We start from the raw sequence: 23,509 nt of genomic DNA, 5'->3' as shown, positions 1-23,509 counted from the left end.
AAAGGAAGAATTAATAACCCTGGCTGAGTTGGAGGAAGAGCAGTGCTACGCTATCGGAACCTGTCCTGCGTATATATCCATCAACAATAAAGGGAAATGCATTAGGACACGAGGATGTCAGCACCACTATAGTTAAGAGCATTCATGCTGGAAGAAGTAATGAGCTACTCATACTCATACTCGACTGCTGTGCAGAGCTGCAGTGTCGTGATTACTATTTCATTTCCGTCTCCTGGCCGAGCAGTTTGCTTACATCATATAGCAACCTATTTAGAAATTAGTTCTAGAAATTTTTAGAATTAGGTCTAGAAATTATGTTAATACTCTTATAATAATCAGAAAATAATAAGTAAGGTTAATTATCAAATGAATTTAATGGTAGGTCTGACCGTAATTCCAACTGTAGCTTATATTAATGCTATTGTTTCTCTAGTAACAATTGTAACTATATCCAAGGAACTTAGATCGGACATGACCTACATAGTATACAAGCGATTAAAAATCAGATGTTATTTTGCAAAGAAAATGTATGATTTTAATATGTTGACTTTTTCTGTCAATAGAAATGTATGTAACATTTTAGGAGTCTTCAGTTACAGTCAGTGTAAGTTTTCCCTAGAAGAAAAGAATAGCTTTTAACATTAACAATATCAGGATCATCAGGACCATGTCATGTTATTCCACAACATGTAACAAAAGACTAAATAAATAAAAGATAGGAATAAAGAATTTTTATCAAAATATAACGTTAGTAACACTAACTAAACTTTATGCTGGACCACAGCACACCAATGATCATTTACCTGTAAAAACTTCATCTTACATATCCACCTCCCCAACCTACAGAAGATTTACCTAAATAAAAAAATTCTAATAGAAATACATAAACATTACATTTCTGGGAACAATGTCAGAACAGGGAATTATTGTAGTTAATTGGTCACCGCTCTGGGTATATCTACCTTTTTGTATGTATGTAGGATGCAGACTTGTCTCTCTCTGTGTATAATGATGTGTTGTACATTGTTCATGTTGCAGAACACACTTACAGAAGCTGTATTAAAAAAAGGCAAAAATACCAGAGAATGGTACAAAAGATATGAGAAAAATAGAGAAAACAGGCTTGTTTTGATGAAGATCAGGACTCACTAGGGAAAAGTGTGCTTCTGTATGTGTGCATTATTTATTTACACCTGCCAGGCAATGTTGAAAGAAAGCACTTATAAAACCAAGACATGGTGAACAGAATGGATCTGGACAATGCATACTTATTACTGTGCCAAAAGATTATTATGTATCATATTATAATAAAAAATTATTATTTTATTCAAAATACTAAAAAAAAAAAAAATCCTTTCAAGAAGATTCGTGTGTAAAAGAACACTGCCTAATCTCATGGAAATCCTGTGATTTGTACTGTATAAGTAAATTGCTTTGTAAAACTGAAGGATTTGGCGTTCTGAGATTTCCTTCGAAACAAAAAATGCTGGGTATTTTATAGATTATTGTTAAGAACCTTTCATCTACTTTTGTGATTGAATGCACCATGGGTCTTGTCATATTTTTGAAAGCGATATTGTTAGCTACCACACAGCATGAACAAAAAGATCGCTCCAACCCCCAAAATCTATTTATTTACTTTCAGCTATGAAGAAACAGTTTTGTAAATCTCACCACTTTTGCCAAACATTGCCAAAGTGCTTCTGTTGTTGAAATGTCAGTCAGAATAGTCTGTGATGTCTGTAAAGGTAAGATCACTTTTGCATTGAAGTCAGAACCACAAACTGTTTCTTTCTACACCAGGATGTGCTTATTAAAGGTTAAAAAGTGAATGGGTTTCATTTTGAGTCTGGTTTCTTCCTCTTACAAACTTTTCCATTTCACTTATTTCCCTTTTTAGGCTCCCATTTAGGCTCTAAACCTAATTCTGTATTTCTGCTTTGTACTGATGTGTGACAATACATTAAATATGCTATGCCGATAAATTTGAATTGAACTGAGTGCGCTCTAAACCAGGTATCTTAAATCCGTTAATTTCCCATGCGAATAATTTACCGACTAAAGTCACTGAAATTGTTGCTATTAATATGGCTGTAATCAGAATTTGAGCTGATTACTGAATGCTATAAATGCAACTCAGATTTGATGCTGTTCCGTAACTTCAAACACTCGTTCTCCTGCATTAATCATGAGTGACTGGACCGCATTCGAATGAATCATCTTTAAATGTTCCTCTGCTTCTGTCTCCTCTCCATGTATGTTGGTGTTACTGTTCTTTCTGTTCTCTCATCTCTCTTTTTCTTCAACCTTCTCGTCCTCACCGAATCCTCTGCACTTCAGAAACTTCCGGAAGCACCTGCGGATGGTGGGCAGCAGGAGGATGAAGGCTCAGAGTGAGTAATGCGTTTGTGGGGTGTGTGTGTATGTCTGTGGATTGTTGTCATTCGGATTACATGTTGCTTGAATGGAAATGTAATTCTGAAAATAAATACAAGTCATTTATTTTCTGTCATGAACATTATTTTTTTCTTCCTTACACCAAACTGAGGGGCCTATTTTTTTGTAATCATAATGCGACCAAAGAATAAGGTGCAAATAAGTATAGGTGGGTGTGGCAGATAAATTCCTTGTATTTTAAGAACAATTTGGTACTTTGACCTTAAGCTGTGTAAAAAGCAGTGGTTCGGTGTGCTGAGAAATCCAGTTATGCCATCTCTGCTCATTTTCTTTCATTTTAGCTTCCCTTTGTGTCCTAATAATTCTTTATTGGCTGATGCAACAGATGTTTTATTCGTTTTCTTATGTGCAGAAGCACTATTGAATCATAGATGCACAGATTTATATTATTGTTGATATTATTCAGCATTTTTAAAAGAAGTATTCAGTTTAATGCTTTGTAACAGTCAGAAGTAAAACGGTTGCTTGAAGTTTTCAAGCTTTGGAGGGCGTTGTCCTTGTGTGCATGGACTTTGCATGTTCTCCACATGCTGGAGGGTCCCCGCAGTCCAAAAATAAAAAATAGACTGATTATGACTGGCATTTCCCAAGCTTCTGTAGCTTGAGCTTGAGTGTGTGATTGTCCTGGATAAGTGGGTGTGCTTGTCCTCTGATTGGTTGCCATCCTGTCCAAATTCAATAGATCCTTTGTAGTATAAGTGATAGAGAAAATAGATGTATGGTATCTAAAATTGGGTTTTCCACTTCCCTGAGTAAGGTCAAAACTCTACTATGCCATGTTAGTATTTCACTAAGCCACACTTGCACCTGTACGTAAATAGAGCTTTTATGTTGTTTAACAAATCCTAAGAGTTTGGATGTAAATTCCAAGAAGCCATCTAAAAAGCCTGACAGCTTGATAGGAAGTCCTATCAGGGTGCATCACTCTCGCAGTTGTACCGACAACAGTGGGATCCTGCCAGATGAGTGGTGTGTGTGTGTACGGACGCACTGTGAAAGGCAGTGTGTGTGATGCTCTCCTCCTCCGCTCCATTATTAGCATTCGCCGATCGCAAAACGAAGAGCTTCAGTCGTTCCTGGAGTGACCCCACCCCCATCAAGCCAGACTCGCTTCACGACTCCAGAGACAGTGAGTGTGCACACACTCAACTACACACAGCAACCAGAAAAAAATAAAAAAAATGTTCAGAAGCGTGTGTACAAAAGCATGAACAGGAGCTTTTTCATACTTCATATAGTCCATCTTTCATGCTGAAGCTTTTGTAGCAGGTCGTGTGTGTGTGTGTGTGTGTGTGTGTGTGTGTGTGTGTGTGTGTGTGTGTGTGTGTGTGTGTGTGTGTGTCACACCTCAGTGTGGCAGCTTCTGTCTGTTTCTACCCTGTGTGTATGTATGTATGTGTATGTGTATTTACGTGTAATTTCATATCTCATCTACATGCTCCATCTGTCTGTGTGTTTTATAAAATAAAGAACAGGAGTGATTACTTTGGTGTTTGCTTTGCTGATTTTATAATAATAATAATAATTATTATAATTAATTATAATTTTTTGCTTCAAGGTGCAGTTGTAACTTTTACTATACATAGAAAATGTATACATTGTGATTCTTTTTAAAAATCAGTGTTGCCTTGTAATGAACTTGGCTAGCATCCTTATTTCAGGGTTTGATTTTCAATCCTGAATAGTATCTGGTCCAGTTTTCTGGAGTAAGTTGTCTTCTTTTGCATTTGTTTTTATTTTTTCAGACATAGAAGGCTCCAAAAAAACGATGAGATTTAATGAGCAAAAAGCCTGCAGAAAATCTCACGCCATTTTGTGACATAGTCACAAACTTTTATTAGGTTCATGGACACGAATTTCACTATTTTTACGTCTGGCTCCGTCTCCATAGCTACGGAGGCAGAGGACCATGGGTAATGCTGAGAGAAATGCCAAAGGTAATGCCAAAGGTTTATTCCCCATTTTTAACAGAGAATAAGGCAGAACATACAGTATATACAGATAGGGTTAGGGATATACAGTTATATAACTGTATACTGTGTGTGTCTATAAAAAAAACGCAGTCTCCTTAATTACCCAGAAAATATATGTTCTGTATTTTGACTAGAAGGAACCACTAACGATGGTTTATAATAGCGAGTATCTTACCGAATATAAAGCAATAAAATCAAGGATAAAATCTCCTGCTTAAATATTTGAAGATTAAGAAAAATCAATAACAAACGAGAAAAAAAAACAATACAGCGTCTGTGATATCCAGTGGCAAAAAGAAAACTTTGGTAGAGGCACCAAAAATACATCCTACTGAAATACATTACACAAAAAAGTCATCCTCAGTGACATGAAGAGGGAAATTTGTGTCTATGAACATGAATTAATAGATTACATTTTGTGACTATATCACGAAATGCCGTAACACTGGGCTGGAAAATCACAGGTTACAGGGTTTTTTTTATTTATCTTCTCTCTGTCTGTCTCTATCCTCGTCTGTCTTTGTCTGTGTCTTGCTTTCTCTGGTGCTCTGTCTCAGGTGGAGATCTTCAGGTGTCCTCAGGCCCTCTGGATGAGGGAGAGTATGATGATGTAGACTGGGAAGAGGAGAAAGAGCTGGAGCGGCTTGCTTGTGAAGGGGATGACTTCATTCCTCCAAAAATCATGGTGAGTATCTAATTATACCGTACTTATTTTCTGTCACAAAGACACATATTTATTGACACACCCTCACCCCAAATACAGTGAGGAAAATAAGTATTTGAACACCCTGCTATTTTGCAAGTTCTCCCACTTAGAAATCATGGAGGGGTCTGAAATTGTCATCGTAGGTGCATGTCCACTGTGAGAGACATAATCTAAAAAAAAAAAATCCAGAAATCACAATGTATGATTTTTTAACTATTTATTTGTATGATACAGCTGCAAATAAGTATTTTAACACCTGAGGAAGTCAATGTTAATATTTGTTACAGTAGCCTTTGTTTGCAATTAAAACAACGTTTCCTGTAGTTTTTCACCAGGTTTGCACACACTGCAGGAGGGATTTTGGCCCACTCCTCCACACAGATCTTCTTTAGATCAGTCAGGTTTCTGGCCTGTCGCTGAGAAACACGGAGTTTGAGCTCCCTCCAAAGATTCTCTATTGGGTTTAGGTCTGGAGACTGGCTAGGCCACGCCAGAACTTAGATATGCTTCTTACAGAGCCACTCCTTGGTTATCCTGGCTGTGTGCTTCGGGTCATTGTCATGTTGGAAGACCCAGCCTCGACCCATCTTCAATGCTCTAACTGAGGGAAGGAGGTTGTTCCCCAAAATCTCGCAATACATGGCCCCGGTCATCCTCTCCTTAATACAGTGCAGTCGCCCTGTCCCATGTGCAGAAAAACACCCCCAAAGCATGATGCTACCACCCCCATGCTTCACAGTAAGGATGGTGTTCTTGAGATAGTACCCATCATTCTTCTTCCTCCAAACACGTTTAGTGGAATTATGACCCAAAAGTTCTATTTTGGTCTCATCTGACCACATGACTTTCTCCCATGACTCCTCTGGATCATCTAAATGGTCATTGGCAAACTTAAGACGTGCCTGGACATGTGCTGGTTTAAGCAGGGGAACCTTCCGTGCCATGCATGATTTCAAACCATGACGTCTTAGTGTATTACCAACTGTAACCTTGGAAACGGTGGTCCCAGCTCTTTTCAGGTCATTGACCAGCTCCTCCCGTGTAGTTCTGGGCTGATTTCTCACCTTCCTTAGGATCATTGAGACCCAACGAGGTGAGATTTTGCATGGAGCCCCAGTCCGAGGGAGATTGACAGTCATGTTTAGCTTCTTCCATTTTCTAATAATTGCTCCAACAATGGACCTTTTTTAACCAAGCTGCTTGGCAATTTCCCCGTAGCCCTTTCCAGCCTTGTGGAGGTGTACAATTTTGTCTCTAGTGTCTTTGGACAGCTCTTTGGTCTTGGCCATGTTAGTAGTTGGATTCTTACTGATTGTATGGGGTGGACGGGTGTCTTTATGCAGCTAACGACCTCAAACAGGTGCATCAAATTTAGAATAATAAATGTAGTGGAGGTGGACATTTTAAAGACAGACTAACAGGTCTTTGAAGGTCAAAATTCTAGCTGACAGACAGGTGTTTAAATACTTATTTGCAACTGTGTCATACAAATAAATAGTTTAAAAATCATATATTGTGATTTCTGGATTTTTTTTTTTAGATTATGTCTCTCACAGTGGACATGCACCTACGATGACAATTTCAGACCCCTCCATGATTTCTAAGTGGGAGAACTTGCAAAATAGTAGGGTGTTCAAATACTTATTTTCCTCACTGTAGATGTACATGCACAATTGTAAGCATTATATTGTGTGATCATATATTAGACAAATATAAAAACTGGATATGTTTCATAATCAAAATACCTCAGCTTGACAGTGTTTAGGTTCTCTTCTGTGATGTCCACCTGCTATGTAATGCTAAACTTACAAACTCTAATGGATGCAAGTGCTGGGGAAGAACGCTTATTATAATACGAGGGTCATTCAAGTCAAACTGGGACCTTTAAGTTCATAAAATTAAAGAACAAATTTCAAGGAGACTGCATTATTTTTCGACATACTATTTACATGTATACACCCTTCCCAGAGTTTAACAAATGCCTGGAAAGATTTGGTATAGAAAGATTTGTCAGTACGCTGGAATCATCCAAGGACTGCCTGCTTTACTTCGTCATCAGGGAACGGGATCATCACTGACGGATGTACAGCAATTTTTGAAATGTTTACACAATTCAAATGTCCTACTGCAGCTGTGCGATTCATCACCATACTGTGCTTGAAGTCATCTGTAGATATCTGTGGGTTTTATGCCTCACAAGAAACTTGATCATCACACGCTGTTCCATTCATGCACTAACCCGTGACATGTGCACCACCTATCAGTAATGGGACACACTAACAACTTACTACTGCGTGTAGTCCTGCCATGCTAGCATAAATTTTTATACCTGTAAAATTTAAAGTCCGGGTTTGAATTGAACGCCCCCTTTGTGGACATTCAGCGCCACCCACATGAGGATGGGTTCCCTCTTGAGTCCGGTTCCTCTCAAGGTTTATTACATATGCCATCTCAGGGTGTTTTTCTTTGCCGCAGTCACCAGCGGATTGCACATTAGGGACAAACTTACAGTTATAAAAAACAATCTTATTCATTCTTTATTATCACATTATATGTGTAAAGCTGCTTTGAGACAATGTCCATTGTTAAAAGCGCAATACAAATAAAAATGTATTGAATTGAAGTGTAAACAGGCAAACAGTCCAAACCATAACTTCGAAGGCAACTAGACTGTGGCACAGGCAAAAACGAGAAGCCAAAACAACACATGGAAACCAAAGAATCGAAACAATAAACAACAGCTTGCTACATAGCAGATAAGTCAATACATTAGGAGACATGTTGGATACAAAGGTGTATTTTTATATACATGAATTATACACAGACAATGCAAACAAATGTGAAAAGCACTAGGGCTGCAAGCTTGTTTGCATTCCCCGAGATAATCTTTGACAATGCGACCTTCGTCATTTTCCAAAATTATTTTTATTTTTCTCTTTAGTTGATGGTTTCTTACATTAGTCAAAAGGACATTCAACTGCCTGTTATTAGTCCTGGCTTTGGGATTTTATCTGTACCCAATGCAACAGTGCTTTAATCATTTCATTTATCTTGCAATAAAAAAATCTTTACACTCAGATTCTGAGGTTTTAACTTCCATGCTAAGACTTTGTGTTTGTTGTCTCATGAATTTTTAACTAGACATAGATCATTCTTTGCCATAACTCATATAGCTGCATTACATTCTATAAACTTTATAAATAAATCTCTAACAACATCTGTATTAGATTTCTAATTAGTTTAGTGTTTAATGTTGCTTGCACTTTTGTTTTTTGTTTTTTGTTGGTAACAGCACAACCTGGCTGGTATTTCTTATGATGGAGATCTTAGAAATTACATGAATAATGAAAATACAGCACCAGCAGTTAGCACTAGAATTAGCACTCGCATCACTAATGTGTGGAGTTTTCCTAAGGGTTAGTTTTCCAAATAGATGTCCAGCACCTCTTTCTGTACAACGAATCACAAAACTATAGTGTAATGAGTATAATGTTACTCAATTTCTAGATGCCTTACATGGTTGGTCATCACCAGCAATTTGTCTATGAGCCCAAGCTGCTGTAGCATGTTTGCCTACAGCCAATTACCCTCATCATGTATTTCCTGTCTATTTGATGTTTTTTGTTTATTTCTTATTGGGGTTTTCTTTGTAGCTGATTTCATCCAAGGTTCCCAAGGCGGAGTATGTGCCCACCATCATACGCAGGAACGACCCGTCCATCATCCCCATCCTCTATGTGAGTCTTTCACAACATTTGTTTATTCCTACAGATCAAAGCACCTTTTTGTGTTCCATGTTATGAAAGATGCTTTTGGTAATGCTAATGCACTGCTGCTCTGATGCTGCTCTATGCTTTTAGGGTGTGCTAGTAATGTAAATGACGTGTGTTTGCAAGCCTGCCATTACTGAACTCGAATGTAAAATAAGTGAGGATTATTCTGCTGTTTAAAATAAATCAGTCATAATTAGCAAAAAATATTGCGCAGTAAGTGCCTATATTCTCTTTCTAAAAAACTCTTCTGTTGATTTATGTAGGACCACGAGCATGCAACTTTTGATGATATACTGGGTGAGTGTAAATTCCCATAGTTGTACATATATGCCACATATATTTAAAAAATGTAATTATATGTAACATATGTACATTAAGTCGACTAAGTGTGTTTGTGTAACGTTTTTATTTTTAATAAATCTTATTTTAATTGTTTGCTTCTATTCGAAGAAGAGCCTGAATAATTTAATTCCCCTGCATATACATTTATGCATTTGGCAGATATACTTCCAGCAGCAGAGATTCCTAAGATAATATAATATTATCTATAATATTCCTATATAATATATGTCTAAAGCAAACAATAGAACTCCAAATATGTTCATATATGTTAACATATACTAACTACCATTATATGTGGTTATATACATCAAATATGTTCATATATGGCCATATATCAGATTTCCATATGGGTTAGAATAATTATGGCCTGTTAATCAGCTGCTTGATGTTTTACTATAAGAAGCTCTCTTGTCTGACTAACTGAATCGTTTTTATCTGTCTTTTATTTCCTTCTTGTTTGCTTGTCTGTGTCTGTATTCTGTGTTGCATTGCTTTTTCATTTCTGTTTTTTTTTTCTCTGTCCATCAACTGTATATCTCAGAGGAGATTGAAAAGAAACTTACCGCCTACAGAAAAGGCTGCAAAATCTGGAACATGCTTATCTTCTGTCAGGTGAGAAGTTTGTGTAGTTGTTTGTGTGAGTGTGTATGTGTGTGTGTGTGTGTGTGTGTGTGTGTGTGTGTGTGGGTGTGTGTGTGTGTGTGTGTGTGTGTGTGTGTGTGTGTACACTGTGCTTAACTACATCACTCTTTCATAATTTGTTAGGGAGGACCTGGGCACCTCTACCTCCTAAAAAACAAAGTGGCAACATTTGCAAAAGTGGAGAAAGAGGAGGACATGATTCAGTGAGTCTTATTCACCATCAGACAGACAGCTATCACATCAGCCTTAAAATAAATGACTATTTGGTGGCTTGGAAACTTCTAAATTTAAGATGAAAATAACAGCAGCTGCTTGCAGTTAAAGAAGCTTCCAGCCCAAACTATTATTTTAACCTGAAAAAACTATTTTCTAAATATAAGGGACATGAACAGGTCTGAGTAGAAGAATTTTCATGTTGTCATTAACTTATTTATGACATGATATGAATGCACTAAATAACTAGAACTAGAATAACTTAGTTATAGTAAACATAGTTGAATAAGTGAAATAATTGCTTACTTGCAAATAATTCAGCAAATCTAAAAAGACAGATTGACAGCCAGATAATTATCAATTTATCAATTTATAAAAGTGTTATAAAACACTGATGCTGTGAATTTTCCATTATTAGATATTCAGCTAGTTATTTATTTTTTTTTAAATTAAAGAACCTTCATTGCCAATGTTTTGTTACAGTCAGAGTTTATGCTTTCAGTTTTTCAGTCACATGACAAGCTGAACATTTTGTCTTATTATATTGAAGAGAGAAAAAAGGAGCTGGTGAAAGAACAGTTGTTTGTAGTGTTTTACCATAAATTCAACAGAAACAAGTGCTGCAATCCTTTGCATTTAAAATTCAGAAGAAAGAGGAACTATTTCCCATCATATTCAATCTAATTATGCTCCAGCACCTTTGGAAGAAGTGCATAATCATGTTTATGTAACTATTGTTAAAGGTTTTTGAACATACAGTATAAGAAACAGTATATAAGTCAGCTGACTTGTTTATGTTTGCTCTTAAAATTGATATCCTAATACATTATTTGTTATGCATTATTTTTATTTTTTTTTGCTACTACTATTGGGTTGAAATCAACGGAAAGTTGATTAAACTTACAAACCATATTATACACAATATCTACATAACAAGCAAAATCTACTATTTTCTAGTATATAATTAATAAAGAACTTAAGTGTTTTATTGTGTGTATGTCAGAGAACGTGGGAAAAGTGGATGCTGCCTGGGAATTTTTAGCTGCATGACCTGAAGTCTGAGTACAATGTAATTGCAGCATATATTAGTTTTAAAGACATCTAACATAATTATGATGATTTAGCACTTAAAAAGTGTAATTGGTGACAAATCGCTTTGCTATGCGAGGAATAAAACCCTTGAGTGTTAACAGCTGAGTATTTTTCTATTAAAAAAAAGCATCACACCGTGTTTTATCCTGTACTTATGAAATAGTCAAAAAATATAATGCACGGATTATTGAGATCAACATAAGTCTTATGTTACACCTAATAAAATCCCGGTCATTAATTCTTAATCTTTGTGTGCAGGTTCTGGAAGAAACTGGCTCGGCTTATGAGTTTGCGAAATCCTGAGCCAAATCTCATTCATATTATGGGCTGTTATGTATTGGGCAACGCAAATGGAGAGAAGGTACAGCATCGATTTTTTTTTCAGCTATAAAATCTTGAAAAGGTTGACATTGGCTGGTCAATTAATACTGCACATTAACATATGAGTGTTTAAATGAAGCATGCATGAAGTCTGCAGGCATGAATCACACCTGTGTGCTGGGACAGTTATATAAATTATAGTCAGTGAGAGGTGGAGGTGAGTGAAAGATGTGTGTAAGACATGCTGTGACTAAAAGAGTTATTTTGTCAACACTGGCCTGCTTACTTATGCACTTCATACAGTATATTTGCTATGTAAAGGTATCACTGTCTTACACACACACACACACACACACACACACACACACACACACACACACACACACACACACACACACACACACACACACACACCAACATACCTTGATGTACATCTGCCTCTGATAACCAAAGCTTTACATTGAGGTTTTAGCATTATCATCATCCAAACATAAATATATAACCATTATTTTACAATTGAATCTGGTATTGTATGAGGAAGTCAGGTGTGTCAGAGAAGTATGTGAGGGTGGTGCAGGACATGTATGAGGACAGTGTGACGGCAGTGAAGTGTGCAGTAGGTACGACAGACTGGTTCAGGGTGAAGGTTGGACTGCATCAAGGTTCGGCCCTGAGCCCTTTCCTGTTTGCAGTGGTGATGGACAGGTTGACGGACGAGGTCAGACAGGAGTCTCCCTGGACTATGATGTTTGCCGATGATATTGTCATTTGTGGTGAGAGTAGGGAGCAGGTTGAGAAGAGCCTGGAGAGGTGGAGATATGCGCTTGAGAGAAGGGGAATGAAAGTCAGTAGGAGTAAGACAGAGTTCATGTGTGTGAATGAGAGGGAGGGCAGTGGAGTGATGCGGTTGCAGGGAGAAGAGCTGGAAAAGGTGGAGAAGTTCAGGTACCTGGGGTCAACAGTGCAAAGTAATGGAGAGTGTGTTAGAGAAGTAAAGAAAAGAGTGCAGGCAGGGTGGAGTGGGTGGAGAAGAGTGACAGGAGTGATTTGTGATAGTAGGGTATCTGCAAGAATAAAAAAAGAAAGTTTATAGGACTGTGGTGAGACCTGCGATATTGTATGGATTAGAGACAGTGGCATTGAGTAAAAGACAGGAGGTGGAGCTGGAGGTGGCAGAGCTGAAGATGTTAAGGTTTTCGTTGGGAGTGACGAGGATGGACAAGATTAAAAATGAGTTTATTAGAGGGACAGCGCATGTAGGATGTTTTGGTGACAAGGTGAGGGAGGCGAGATTGAGATGGTTTGGACATGTGCAAAGGAGGGACATGAATTATATTGGTAGAAGAATGCTGAGGATGGAGCCACCAGTTAGGAGGAAAAGAGGAAGGCCAAGGAGGAGGTTCATGGATGTGGTGAGGGAAGACATGCAGGTAGTTGGTGTGAAAGAGACAGATGTAGAGGACAGGGTGGTATGGAGACGGATGATCCGCTGTGGCGACCCCTAATGGGAGCAGCCGAAAGAAGAAGAAGAAGAAGATTTTACAACTGAATCTGTGATCTCATGTGGACCATCTGATGCTCTTTGGACACATTGGTGATTGATTGTCACATGGAAAAATAACTGCATTTATTTCAGTCTGTTATCCACTTATCCACAAGAAGGGTTCAGATGAAGTTGTTTATAGTATTATTAAACTGCTGAATTCTTCTGTCCTGATCAAACTGTTTTAATTTAGGCAGGATTTCTGCATTCACATAATCGTATTTATTCTCTTCAAATGTGACAGCTTTGTAAAAAAACATCATGCGAACCATTTTGATGAGTATTTTTTGTTTTGCTGTGTGCTTCTCAATCTGTTAATGTTTCTGGTGAATTTCCCTATGGGATACATAAAGTGATCTTGTTATTCATTTTACTGCTTTTTTTATACTTACAGGTTACCTTGGACATTAAAACTGTTCCATTAGCAAAAAAAAAATATCCTCACAGATGGTAACTTGGCTAATAAAAAAAAGCGCCATAATTGTGTAAAGGAAATCAAATAGGTTCCTTTAATATATTTTTTAAAAGAATATTTAATACACGAATGGCTAATACATGACGGTTATTTGTTTGATATAGCTGATATATTTTTTTCATCATTATTAAACATTTGCTTTTGTTTCTGATAAATATATGACTGTCTGCAGATTCTACACATATTTTTCATAATGTATCATCTGATTCGCAATGAATAGATGTATTCTATTCTTTTGTATTCAGTGAGTTGCTGGGTAAAATAGTTTACTTAAACTAAAGTGGGCTAACGAAACCAGGCTGTAAGAAATGGTACAGGACATTAAGACTAAAGTGTAAGTCTTGGAAAGCAGTATCTTATGAACCATTTTTGGCTGCCAGTTTTCCCAGTCCCTGTTGCAATATGTCATGTACTATTTCTGATCAGGAAAACAGCTGAGAAAACAGGACAAAATCTGGTCCATGACCAGCCAAATTAGCAGTAAACAGTTAGGTGTGATCAATGCGCTATATTATTTTTCGAATGTTTTCTATGTTCGACTGAGTTTACTGCCATGTTTCTTCTGAATGTCATGATAAATGATAAAAAAAGATGTAACATTTTCATAGGAAAAAAACAATAAACTTGTCATCTGTCTTGTGATTTGTACATTGATTGGACAATGTTTGTTTAATCTATCTAACCAAAAAAACAAGTTAAACATATGAAATGGATACCAAAATTTTTATCTTATATTGATGTATTTGAAAAATAGGAGCTTAGCTCCATCTTTCTTAGTCTTTTTTATATCTCTGCCACTGAGCTTTGCTTTCCTTGGATGATGGATCTGCTTCATCAGTCCACAGTGTTTTACTGTAGCTCTGTACTCATATGTTATACCTATGGCTATCTGTTTACATTCTGCACTTGTATTCCTCCTTAATGATCCACATGGTTAAAGAACATTAACACTAATTTAGAGTTCCAATGCTCCCACATGTACTACCACAGCTATGCAGTAATGGAGGAAAGCAGCTGGAAAAATGTAGCCACCTTCTATAAATACATGCCCTGCTTTATCTACATGTCTGCAGCACTTGAGAGCTCCATGCCACACTGCACTTGATGCAACTTTGTGTTCTCTAGAGAACGGTAGATGCTCGTATCACGTAAGAGCCATGTATTCTTAGAATGCAGTCTCAGTGTATTTTTGAGCCAACCTACTAGCATGAAGACATTATAATTATTTTCTTCTTATTAGCCTTCTCCTTCTTCTTCTTATTATTATTATTATTAATAATATAGGTACACGTTACAGTTTTTTAGATTACTTCATATGAATCGACTTGCTCTCGAAATAATTAGCACAGCTATCTAAACACACTGCTATCTTGCCCAAACAGTTCAGTTTTAATCTATTCCTTTTCCCCTTTTCTCATCCTTTCCACCATTCCTTAAACACTATACATTACACTTTTCTTTGTAGATAGCTTACTTCTACCAAAATGGCACCCTGAGTCCTGATCTTCTATACTTCTGGGTGCTGTTGTAGTGGTGTTTATTTTGTCTCTATGAGAATTGTTATTGTTTTTGATATAGCTATTGGTACTTTGGTAGTTATTGCTTTGTTTTGTCTACAGCAGCTTGCTTAATAAGGAGCGATTTAATCTAGTTAGTCATTATTTTTCAGTCTGTAGTTGAAAATAAGTCAATGTGAACTCACTTTTACACTTTTGACTAGTCTTATTTACAGGTGGGATATTTAAACTTATTGATTGCCTTGATAATAAATACATTCATTACCTTTTTTTGTTGTCTTTTTGTTTTACATAAACCATCTTGCCAGTTTGTTAATCATATTAGAGGATAATAAATATAAAATTCTGCAAAAATAAAACTTATAATGTCTACTTGGTACCTAGTGTCTGGTCAAATAAGCTATCTTCATTGTACATTTATGGCATTTAGCAGATGCTCTTATCCAGACTTACAATTATCTAATTTATATACTGAGCAATTATGGGTTAAGGGCCTTGCTGAAGGGCCTAACAGTGGCAGCTTGATTGTGCTGGGATTCATGGCATTTCAGCCAGAAGTCCAACACTGAATTACAACTTCCTTTAGCTAAATAATTTACTTAAATTAATGTGAATGGACAAACCATAATAGAAGATCTGCTACTGCTTCATGTTAAAAATGAGTCAGTGAATTATAGTGATAAACTATACTTTTGACCCTGTTACAGACTTAGTCCACTGTCTTGCTCACTCTGCATCTAGATCCCTGGTCTACCAGTTGAAGATGCCTTAGACAATCCTTTAGTGTGATAAATTTTAACTCATCTGCCCTTACACAGGGGTGATTGATTACCCTGACTGTTGCTCAAGTGAGTGATGTGCACAAGAATAGACAGAATGCATTCACAGAGGCAACGAAGATGTTGAAAAGACAAACATGGGATGTTGCCCTGAGCCCCACAATTATTTTTCCCTGGCTGCACTCTGAAGACACTGAGTCTTCAGGTGTGAAAACTGATCATCTTGGGCAATAAAAGTTGTTATAAACTTGGTGTGTCATAATTCACTCGAATGCTTGTGTGATGGCGGATGCCATTTTCCATCTTAGGCTGCATGAATCAATTTATCAGAACCTTCACAGGAAGAGAAATACCAAAAAACAACATTGATAAAAAATGGACGTTGGACCATGTTGATAAGCAAAAGGTGTAGCCTGAGAACTAGCTCTGTATGGAATGATATTGGCTATAGATAATTTCTTTTGTCATTCTTTATTAACAAGTCGAAGACTTTAATAGACAGAAAGACAGAATAGACACATACAGTATTCCCTATGCTTTGAGGGCACTAACAGACAGTTCCTAAAGGTGTCCTGTTGTTTTTAAACTGTAAATTATTGTTTAATAAACTTTTATTTGCAATTGAAAGTGATTTAAAATATATTAGTAATTGGCATGTCTTAGATTGCAAACTGAAATTTTAATTAGTAAAAAAATACCCACATCTACATCAGGGGACTGTGAATAGAAACTGCTGCTGAGTCTACACTGCGCACATTTTGTTAAAGGGTACATTGAGTGCCTGTATGACACAGTGCTTTTCAACTAATTTCGATTAGCCTAAAGCTGTTTATTATTTTGTGTAACAGCAGATCTTTGTCTGTACGGTTCAGTATTAATACGCTTGCTCTAATATACAGGTAAATTATCGTTACCTAGGGACAATTAACAAATTTCAGTAAAATGTCTACCAAAGTGTTACTCAGTTCATATATTTCTATACTGTATACTTATATTATATATACAACATTGTATCTACGATATTTAGATAATTTTCTAAATAAGAAGTTGTACAGCCTCTGCACATTACGTGGAAGACAGTTAAACCGCAAGCACACTGTTTGGGACATGGATTTAGACAAATATCGTGATCTAGAGAGGACGGGTTCTCACAGATGTTACATCAGAGCCCCATGCAAGAAAGGTCAATCATAATCCTCACTAAAACCGGCAGCTTAGCACTCTACTGTTCCTTGTAATTTCGCTCCTTCTGCTCCGTGACACACATACCGCCTCCGCTTCCCTCAGGCTCCCAACAACACTGATAACCATCACGTTCTCTTGTTTTTATCTAATGCACTTTGTACACAAAAAAACACCAGAAACTTCAGCTGTTTGGAATTTTGACACCATGTACCAGTGGACTGTTTTGTTCTTTTTAAATGTGCGTGCTGATTTATTGTTTCATTGTGCATGTTATTGGAACAAAACCACTTTATTGTTCTTTCAGCTTGTGCAGAACCTCAAGAGGCTGATGAGACCATATGCTGTGGAGTTTAAGAGTCCTCTGGAACTCTCTGCACAAGGTGAGTACGCTCACACTCACACACTCTCATACAATCCCGCACACTTGAAAAATACGTCCTCATAAAAAACAAAAACAAACAAAAATGATGTGCTTAGTCATGTGGCCTGTTTTTCAAGTGTCCTATATCTCAACTCAGTCTTGGGTTGGGTAGGTGTGTGTGTGTAATTAAATGATACTCATCCATTACACATTTGCAGACAGACAAAAGACAGAGAAAATCAGGCACAATTACACATATAATCACTGTTTTTACAGTCAGGGGGTCAGCATTCTGTACATGTTATCTGTGCACAAACCTGATTCGAGCTCATGGTTATCTTTTGAGCGATAACTATTGATTGGTTGTTAATTACATTCCAATTAAAGTCTCATTACCTTTCCTTACAGACTCGCTCTCATTAGTGCACCCAGGAGAGCTTCCTCCTACTCTCCCTCCATAAAGCCCTCCTTCTTTTCCTCAATTACATTGGCTCTATTTTAGTTATCTCCTATGGCTTTATGCACAGCATGATCAGATGTCACACTGCTGTAGATAATTAACTGTGTTTTAAATAAGAAGCTGTCTTTAAACTCTACAATTTAATGATTTGGACCAACTCTGTAATATTTAACACAGCCGATATTTGAGTCTCACCATGCGAAATTCGTCTTCTTCACCGTGCTGTAGGGAAGGAAATGATCGAGACGTATTTCGACTTTCGTCAGTTCCGTCTGTGGAAGAGCCGGCAGCACTCCAAACTCCTCGACTATGACGACCTCTTGTGACACCTCCTTGTTTCTCTTTAGAGTGCCCCGGAGAGGTGTGTAGCTCCATTTAGGGCCCTACCGTGGCTAAGTTCCCCTCATGAGCCTCAGTGTGAACGCTCTGAGCTGGAGGACGGTGATGAGGAAGCATGAAGACGGCTGTTTGAATAGCTCGCGCCGACATGCGGATGAAGGCAGGCGATTTAGGATTTAGCCATCGCTTCAAGGTGCCATTTGTATGACCTTTTGAACTCTCACCTGAAAATGAGAGATGTAATGGTGATGGATAGTAGGTTCATATCGAGCTTAATGATGTGTTTCAAGAGAAATTAACTTTTTTAAAATGATGTCCCTGGGGAGGAAGCTAACATGGCCACATTTGTTTTTTGAGTAGCTGTGTAGCTGTGCTGCAATGAATCACCAGGGACTGATTTATCAGTGGTTCTGATTTCAGTCTTGTTTAGAAACTAAGTACTTATTTGTTATTTATCAGGTAGAGACAGTAAAATAAACAATTTTACTAATCTCACAGGACTCCGTATAGTACTGTAGTTGAGAAAATTGCCATAGTATTCCTTATTCAGAGCATTGATATTTTTTGACATTTTTTTTCTGGAGGAGAACTCAGGTTTTATGAAGTAACCTCCCGGACCTGCAACAATTCAGAATTATCAACAAAAGTTGCAGAAACAAGAGGTCAGCCAAAATGAAATATAGAATTTATTTAGTGTGTGTGTGTGTGTTTGTGTGTGTGTGTGTGTGTGTGTGTGTGTGTGTGTGTGTGTGTGTGTGTGTGTGTGTGTGTGTGTTAGATTTCCATAGAGTTATGAAGTAAATTTTCATAGTGGAAATTTTCAAGCATATTTCATCTTTCATCTTTCAAAACCCACCATCTTTGTCAGATGGAGTTACAGTATGTGCCACAAATAAGATATTTGTCAGAAATATGATTAACATTGATGCAGCATTTGATTCAACATGACCTCCCATCAGATAACAAGTTTAAAATAATTTAAGAAAATATTTAAGACTAACCCTAAAACCCAAAAATTCAAGAAAAGAAAACAAATTATAAATTGAGCATAATCATCTTTAATTTATAATAGGATCAAGTCATAGACAAAAAGCCCTACTCTGTTCTGTCAACTTGTGGCAATATTATAAAAAAAAAAGAATAAATAAATAAAAAAACTAAATTGACTATAAATGTTCAAAATTGATAATTACATTTAATAACATTGATCTGTGAGACAATAATTTGTTTAGATCGTTTTTTTTTTTTTTTTTTAAATATCTATGATTTTTTTAATATATCAAGGTATGTTTTTCTATAAAACATACCTTGTTTCTCTAATTCAGGCAGTTGTTTCATATTTTTGAAAAAGTTTAACTGTTTAAATGCTGTCTAACACAATATTGTGACAATATAGTATAACATAATAAAAATTAAGATCGTTTAAATGATTAGAACAAATTTTAGGCACATGCCTAGAAGGATGTAATATTAGTTCAAACTGTTTTGTGGTTTTTGAGGTATATTGATAAGCTGAAATTAATCTAGACTGTTGTGCAGGTTTGCTCTGATATTGTAAAGCCTTTCATACATGTACGTGTGTACATTCGTATGTGTTCAGAAATGTGCTGATCCTTTGTTAACATAGACCTACGTGTACATCTTTGTAATTTTAGAGGAAAGGACCTGAACTCATGCTTGTTCATAGCGTAAGGTTAAAGGGTGCAATTCTTGGCAATACTTCTTTTATGAACATAAGCATTACCAACCAAATGCTACTGTGATTTGTTTTAGATTTGTTTTTACAGTATATCTCAGTGATGTCTTTTTTATTTGTAAAAAAATTGTTTTATGTGGACACATCACCGTTTGCTTCTGCATGCTCGCAAGCCTAAACAGAAGTAATAACATTCAGTATGTAAAATTGGACAGGATGTGCTAATCAACATCTTGGTGCATTCTGTCAAGGAACACAGGTGTGGCTTCCACCCTAAAGATGATTGCTTTTCCAATTATAAAATGTGTTTTATTCCTCTTATACCACAGCAGTTCTCCAACGTTGCATGTTTTATGCATTTATACTGTAGTTCTTTCTGTTTAGGTCTTCCAGAAGACTTCCCTCTGTTTAAAAGCCTAGTTCCAGCTTTATTTCTGACTGTTACAAAGCATATTAGAACATGTGCATTGATGCAAACCTTAACTTACTTCTGACCAATTGAGATTTTAGATTCTAAAATTCTGTGGTATAAGCTGTAATAATAACCAGCTGTGTAATCTTGCTTTGTCCTGTAATTCTGATTAATCCCCATTGATTCCTGTATAGCACATTTCCTTTTTCCAGCACTGTGCTGTTTGTTTTTCTTCTGCTACCTGGTTGCAACCCTGATAAAACTAAAGCCAAGAATATGTAGGTCAACAAGAACAATAGTGCTGACATTAATAAGCTTGTTGGATGCCTGGACTCCGACAGCCACATGCGAGAACCATAAGGGCTCAGCAAGAGATGTTGAACCATCTGGGTGTTGGGCACTAATCTCCCGGGTAGGACACTGTGTGACTGTGACTTACACACATGCCTCACCTAACCCTGGAGTGTCATAATATGCTGAGTTGGCAAGATTTAGCAGCTCGTTATGGAATGATGGAAGTTGCTGGAATTTCTGCGTCATGAATTACGTCAGCTCTTGGACTGGACTCTGTGAAGGCGTTAAACCTGCATGTCTCTCACTAGACATCTTCGAATTCATGGCTATATTTTGTAGCAATAGACATTGTGATTTTTAACTGTAGAACAACCTGTATGTGTAAGATGTGTTCATGTGTGTATCACACGTTTAATCACTCACTGACCGGTTTTCGCAATAGAGTGTGTGAGAAACATGTTTAGGATCAGACTCAGGACCTGAAAATGCTTAACAGATAACTTATAGTAATTGTACTTGTAGATGTATTGTATTAATTATTGTAACCATACACTAAGGACACTATTTATTGTGCAGCGCAGTTATCTGGTAATTGTGAAAATTACCTATAGAAGGTATTATAAACTAACTTTTTTGATATGTATTTGATTCATAGTGGGAAGTGTTCATAGAGGTACCAGACATCTGCATAAGCATTTTATGACAACTGTTTTTAAGGTCCTATTTACTCAGCTAGGACAAAAACACAAACAAAATGCTTTTCGGAATATTAATGTCCAGTCATGATGGCAAGTCAAGATTTGTTGTTGACATAAGATTGTTGTATGACATTTTTAGGACTGACTTATATCAATTCTTGAGAACACACTTACAAATATACCATTTTAAAGACAATTATAGCATGTCAGGATCAGAGTCACATAATAATGGTTTGGCATGTCAAACATCACTCATCAATAATTTGATTTCATATCAAATGTACAGTATTTATCTGTCATCCTGGTGTCATTGTTTTGCAGCAGTTTATTCATAAAGATCATATACAGCATGAACCTAAAACCCACTTTATAAAAAAAAAAACACACCCACACACAGATCTGTCATTCAGTTATCATAAAGATGTCATCTCATTCATCAATTTTTTTTAGGAGTTTGACTTATGCTTTGCTATCAGCATTTACAATACACAGCAAATTGTCATGTCAGTGTTATTAAAACCAAGTGCCTAGTAAAGGAAACACTGTAGTGTTAAATTCTCCAGCGAATCTCCTTTAGCAAGTGTCACCTCACCACGATATGACTGTGACATGACATCCTAACTTAAAGAAAAGCTTCAACATGAACCACATTAAATATGTTGCATATTAAATATCTTAGAGATGTTGGTGCTAAATTGTTTGTTGGTGCTGTAATTTCATTATTGTCATAAGAAGACCACATTTTTTATTTTTACGTGATGTTCCATGCCACATAAATCTAATGAAAATTTTTCATTAAAGTTGAATTTTTATAGTATATACTACAATGATTGCCGAAATGTGAGGGGTGTACTCACTTTTGTTTGGTACTGAATATATAAATGAATATTCAAAGTTCCAGAGTGCAATGCAGCTACTGGACATAGTTGTGCTGACACCCTTAGCAGGATGCACAAATGATAAGGTGAAAAAGCTGGACAGACTGAGTTCCACTTCATCACTTTTTTAGGTACACTTAAAGCTAAAGTTAATCCCACTGGCACCACTACACTGGCATGTGGAAACTAGATACCAGAATGTTAATAGAATAATCTTAACGTAAAGAGATCAACTCCATTGACCCACTCAAGAAGAATAGATATCCAGGATGGAATTTTTCTTTCCCTTCATGTCAGCCTGAAAGTGTCAAAACACAAGCCTGTGTCACAACAAGATCGATAAAAACGGTTGAAGTAATCCTTTAGAAAATGCTTGTTTAGATTTACATCTGTATGTCATCACTTATTAATGTTTCTCTATGAACAATACCCACTTTACAATTTAAAGCATTACTTATATAGTTAAGGTTTGATATCAAAGGTCAGTTCACACTGAATTTAAGGGGTCTGGATTTATTTATAACAAAATGTGTTGAAATTGACTCAGCAGAAAGCTGACATTCAAGGTCAGGAAGAAAATTACACTAAGGTCTTTTTGACTATGTGATTGTTTCTTGGAAAAGAAGTGGGCTATAATGATTCATATCAACTCATTTCTCATAGGTGCATTGAATAATCGAATTGCAAATGAAACCTTTTGGAGAAAGCGTGAATATGAAGGTCTTTTCAGTTTGGCCGAATGATTCTAAATGATTTCTGGGATGATAATTGGATAAGATTACTACTGATAGACAGCATCATGAATGCACTTTGTTTTAGAAATGAAATGTGTGGCGTCAAGGGCACTTTGAAGGGTCCAGTGTTGAACTAAGCGACTCCTCCGGTAATTTTGATACTTTAGAGAACATGAGCTAACTCATGGTTTATATCTTTATTAGTCCAGTATATTTCTTTATTTCAGAACTTGTATGAAACTCTACAGATTTACCATCACGCTGTACTTACACAGTTGAAGTGTATGGTTTTACTTTGTCCTGTAGCAGTACAGCACTGAGCATTAATGATGTTTCTAAAATGGATTTTTCAATAAAAATCTAGGTTGAAGTCCATAAGAGTCTTGTTTCCATTTTCTTTTTAACTAAGATATATCTTTGGCTGAGAAAAACAGTCAAACATTGGTTTATTGGAGTCATAAATAACAAACACACACAACTTTATGTCAGGTAAAACGGTGAGCGTTTAGCTGCGGAAATAATGATAATAATAATAAGATGATGAATATGAATTACTTTTTTCCAGGGGTGTTTATTGAGGTATCTGGGTTTCAATAACACACTTTCAAGGGTACAAAAC

At 36.6% G+C, this 23,509-nt stretch overlaps 1 protein-coding gene across 3 annotated transcripts in view; it reads left to right on the top strand.

Annotated features, from left to right (window-relative positions):
• nsmfb (NMDA receptor synaptonuclear signaling and neuronal migration factor b) overlaps positions 1 to 23,265 on the top strand; it is a 60,771-nt gene extending 37,506 nt beyond the window's left edge. For all 3 annotated transcript variants that reach the window (XM_083526979.1, XM_083526977.1, XM_083526978.1), the window contains 10 exons: positions 2,341 to 2,393; positions 3,497 to 3,586; positions 4,988 to 5,115; positions 8,790 to 8,873; positions 9,173 to 9,206; positions 9,793 to 9,863; positions 10,017 to 10,096; positions 11,457 to 11,559; positions 17,323 to 17,398; positions 18,068 to 23,265. In XM_083526979.1, coding sequence (XP_083383105.1) covers positions 2,341 to 2,393; positions 3,497 to 3,586; positions 4,988 to 5,115; positions 8,790 to 8,873; positions 9,173 to 9,206; positions 9,793 to 9,863; positions 10,017 to 10,096; positions 11,457 to 11,559; positions 17,323 to 17,398; positions 18,068 to 18,165 — 817 coding nt within the window. In that variant the 3' untranslated portion in view covers positions 18,166 to 23,265. The remainder of the gene's footprint in view (positions 1 to 2,340; positions 2,394 to 3,496; positions 3,587 to 4,987; positions 5,116 to 8,789; positions 8,874 to 9,172; positions 9,207 to 9,792; positions 9,864 to 10,016; positions 10,097 to 11,456; positions 11,560 to 17,322; positions 17,399 to 18,067) is intronic.
• The last annotated feature ends 244 nt before the right edge of the window (positions 23,266 to 23,509 follow it).

This window comes from Silurus aristotelis, assembly GCF_946808225.1.
Source record: "Silurus aristotelis genome assembly, chromosome: 23".
Taxonomy (NCBI): Eukaryota; Metazoa; Chordata; class Actinopteri; order Siluriformes; family Siluridae; genus Silurus; species Silurus aristotelis.
The sequence above is the reverse complement of the archived record's forward strand: the minus strand, read 5'-3'. Positions and strand labels throughout refer to the sequence as shown.